The sequence below is a fragment of the Cicer arietinum genome, chromosome 7 (genome assembly GCF_000331145.2).
Source record: "Cicer arietinum cultivar CDC Frontier isolate Library 1 chromosome 7, Cicar.CDCFrontier_v2.0, whole genome shotgun sequence".
NCBI lineage: Eukaryota > Viridiplantae > Streptophyta > Magnoliopsida > Fabales > Fabaceae > Cicer > Cicer arietinum.
The window spans coordinates 9,161,144-9,165,776 of NC_021166.2; the positions used below are offsets into that span (position 1 = coordinate 9,161,144).

At 24.5% G+C, this 4,633-nt stretch overlaps 1 protein-coding gene across 1 annotated transcript; it reads left to right on the top strand.

The window, feature by feature from the left end:
• Window positions 1-1,397: 1,397 nt before the first annotated feature.
• LOC101513097 (snakin-2-like) lies at window positions 1,398-2,930 on the top strand. Its single transcript, NM_001364764.1, has 4 exons — window positions 1,398-1,512; window positions 1,992-2,054; window positions 2,145-2,187; window positions 2,449-2,930. The coding sequence occupies exons 1-4, from the start codon at window positions 1,456-1,458 to the stop codon at window positions 2,631-2,633; spliced, it is 348 nt and encodes a 115-aa protein (NP_001351693.1). The 5' UTR covers window positions 1,398-1,455; the 3' UTR covers window positions 2,634-2,930.
• Window positions 2,931-4,633: the final 1,703 nt, after the last annotated feature.

Consider the following 4,633-nt stretch of genomic DNA (forward strand, 5'->3'; position numbering starts at 1 on the left):
ACATAATATATATATATATATATATATATATATATATATATATATATATATATATATATATTTTAAAAAGAACTTGTTATTCATGCAAACTTTGCGACAAACTCATTGAAGATGCTCGAATTAAAAATTGGATGGCGTTTATAGCAAACAACTTGAGTATTAATTTATTACTATAAGTGGCAAGAAATCGACGTTATGGTGATAAATGGATATAGCGCTCCAGGCTATCGACCTTAGGTTCGATAGATATGACTATGTTGCAAATTGGATTGTCGTTTGCTCAAAGCATAACAATCAAAATAAATTCCATAAAAACTAAGGGGTTATATGAAGTAAGAGAAAATTGTTGGAACATCGTAATGTAGTGATGTCGACAAGTAGATAAATACATCATTTGTGTTGATATGAGAAAATTGTTGGAACATTAATGTATTTTATTAATGTCGCCAATTCAGTTCAGTCATCATCCTCTTTTCAGTTGAATATAAAAAAAAATCATAGTTAAATTAGTTCTTAGAATTGAAAAGTTCATAAAATTTGATGAGTTTAGTGATAACTATGAAGCTGTTTTTTTTTTTTTCAAAAAATTGATATTTTCTTTTTAAAAAATTTCTACAATTTATTTTGCCTATTTTTTAAAAAATCTCAATAAAAAAATTTTGATTTTATTTTATAGAATATGAGTTACAAATTGTTATTTTTTTTTCTAAATTTTCTTATTAAAAAATTGATTTTTTTTAAAAAGTAAATTTTTTGATTTTTTTCATAATTTTTTGAGAAAAAAAATAACAAAACATTAGGTTTATGATCACCTTACAAAAAATAGTGAAATAATAGGATGAACTTTAAAAAATTTAATTTAATTTAAGACCTAATATTAAAAGATTAATATAAAATTTTAAAATTTAAAACTTTATTAACAACTCTAATTAAAACACATTTATTTATTTATTTATCTTAAGTATAAACAAAAATTTGTTAATCTATTAAATTGAATGACACCGTTTCAAAATTAACATTGCATTAATTGCTGTTGCAGTAAATTACCGCAATATTAAAGATAAATTAAGTTGTTTTAGAACATCCAAAATTAATATTTTGATATTAAGAAAAAAAATGTATATTATTGAAATTTTAATTAATAATTAAATTAATTTATCATTAATCACTCACGTCAATATCATATTAAAAGTTAATTAAATAAATAGTTTTGATTGAAGACATTATATGTCATTTAATATGTCAAGTTTCCTTATTAGTTTTATGTTATTAAATAAAAGGCAACCTTTTCCCTAATAATTGAAGCTAGGGAGGGAGTAATAATTTGCCAAATAGTGAAAGGTGAGCTGGACCATTTTGGCCTATATAAATACTTAGTATACATGTACACTATACTCATCAACTTAACGTGCTGTCTAATCTTTATCGAAGTTCCTTTCTAGAATTTCCTCTGTTATGGCATTACGCAAGCTTCTTGGGATGGGGTTGTTGCTTCTAGTGTGCCTCTCTAAGGTAACTTCCCTTAGTTTCATCTTATACACACAAAACAACAATTAATCAAGCTAGGACTCTGTCCCTAGTCCTTAGTATATGTCAAGTTTGTTTATGTTAAGTGTGTTTTGGAACACAATCGCGTTTATTTCGTAAAATATTTTATTTTTATTTTTATTTTTTTAAATTTATATTAAATTTTCTAGTCAGGTAAGAGTTTATGTAGTGTATAGTTTTTATAATATTTGTAAAAATATTGAAAATATTATAAAACCGTGTTTATTATTTAAAGAAATTATAGTATTTTATTTTCATAATAATTTTTTACTTCATGAGTTTGTCTTAAAATAAAATGAATAGACATTTTAAAAATGAAAATAGAAAATATTTTCAAAAATAAAACTGCACCTAAATTGTTTGTTGTTGTTTAAGGTTTTTGTTACAGTATTTTCTTTAATCTAAGTGATTTTCATTTTTGTTGTTTTGTGAAATTCATGCAGGTTTCATCTGATCATGAGATAGAAAAGGATGAAGACGAAGAACTACACTTATCTGATAAGCCGGTATGTGTTTTTGTTACTCAAATGATATATTGAAGTGCTTGTTTAATTAATCAAATTATGTTATAATGTTTCTATTGGAATTATCTTCAGCTTATTGTGCGAGACGGGAACAGAAGGCTGATGCAAGATATAGGTATGTTTAAGTTAAATATGTTTTAATAAAGGTCATAAATTTACGATTAAAATTTATTCTTTAAATAAATAAATTCTATTGATTTTAAGTCCTTACTTAAAAAATTATCAAAAATATATTATTTCAGTTCCTTATAAACTCGAGGCATTAGCGTAAGAAGTTAACCTTGTAATATAAGCGTTGTAAATTGGTGGTGTGGCAAAATAAAATATTTAGTTTATTATGTATTTTAATAATTTGGTGGTGTTGTTATGAGTGTAGATTGTGGAGGATTGTGCATTTCGAGGTGCAGTTTGCATTCAAGGCCCAACTTGTGCAAAAGGGCCTGTGGGACTTGTTGTGTGAGGTGTAAATGCGTTCCACCTGGCACCTCTGGCAATAGGGAGATTTGTGGGGCTTGTTACACTGATATGACCACCCATGGCAACAAGACCAAGTGTCCTTAATTAGACAGCTTTTTAAAGCCCAGATGTCATGGGCCCAATTGGTTTGGGCTCCTTTACTTTCCAGTCCTACTTTGTTCCAACTAGTGTAGTTCAGTAAATGGTGTGTGTTTGGATAAGAAAAAAACGAGGTATTTATGTTGTTGTTGTTGTTGGCTGTTGCTATAGTAGTAGTAGTATGTACGTACACCTTTGTATTCCTAGGCTTTTGACATAGGTGTGTTCTTGTTATTTTATTTTTTTATTGTCTATTACGGTAGATAGATATGAAATGAAATGAATGCATAAACTTGTTTGTGTTGAGATCGATTAATTTTTCCATGAGACTTTAATCAGAGTATCAACTAGGATCATTTTTTATTCGACTTCACATAAATAGAAGAAGATATAACATCTTCAGTAAGTGCATACTTTATCAAAAGATGATGAATAGACAATATTGTTCCATAAATAAACATTGACAAAAATATCTTTTATAAGAATAAAGATTAATCAATAAAGATTAATATAAGAATAAATATCAATAAAAATAAAGATTAATCAATTTATCTATGTCAATAAGAATAAAGATTAATTAATTTATTAATTTTTATTCATGTCCATTTCAACGTCTTTCAAACGACAGCACTTCTCATATTAAATATTAATGTAACATCTTTGTAATATTATTTCACAATATGTCACACAATAGTATCTCATATGTATTTTAGGAACTTAACAAGGATTATCCAAAAAATTACAATAAATTCATAAATTGTAATAAATCTCTAATAGTTAAAAAACACTAATTAAATTATACATGTCTACTTAGATAGTTACTTAAGGATCACATTAATTATACATGTCTACTTAGATAATTACTTAAGGACAACGTTTCTGTTGTAACTAAAATAAATCTACTTATATATTTATCTTCATTGAATTCATATCCAATTAACTTCCGTGTATTAATTGTAATACAATGACTAATGAAACAATTAACATACCAATAAATTGTCTAATATTAACATATTCGAATCGCTTCTGAGATGTAATACTTTGAATTCATTAAATGAGTTTAAGAAAAAGTAGTATGTTGTGAGAATTCAACTATGTATAGAATATGCAGCGTTTATAGAAGGATAAACATAAACATTTGCATTTATACTAAAAATTATGAGGCTTTTAAAAGCCATTAAATATATTACTGTTATTAGTTATCATTTAATTTAAAATTTATTAAATTCTCATAAAAAAAACAAGTATTAAATTCTAACTTGAAATTGTGATTTTGAAATTCTACATTTAAAAAAATAAATCTAAATTTTGAATTGGGAGATTCATATAGCATATTTGGAGTAGAGTATGGTATTGGTAGCTTTAAAGAAGAATATTGTTCAGGTGTTTTGAATTGACAGAGTAAAATTGGTCTTTTTGTTTCTTTTAACTATTAAATTAGTTTGAACGTTACTATTTGCTGGCTGTTGTTTTTATTTTTTTGACAATACGTATTTAGATTGACAATACGTATTTAGATTGACAATACGTATTTGTACATTTATTACATTGTGTGTTTTTAAATTTGTAATTGTTTACAGTAATAGATTTAGTTCAGAGAAATTTTATACCTATAATAAATTAGATTATGACAACAAAAAATTATAAAAGAATTATTTTTAAAACTCTGTTCTATTATGTGCATTAAACACTCAATACTTAATAATTAAAAGGATAACATTTTATTTTATTATCTATTTCATACATATTTAATCATGACATGACATAATATATATTATATTTAAATAATAAAATTACCGTTGTAAACAATTAATATATTATTTAAAAAAAAATTAATTTATTATATTTTAGATAATATAAATTAACAAAAAATAATTAATGAAATAATTTTATATCTAAAACTATCAATTAATACTACTAAATAAACAATATGTTTTAAAAAAAAAATTACGAGTAACCAAATAATTCAATTTTATGTGTTAGAATGTAAGTGAAGATATGATATA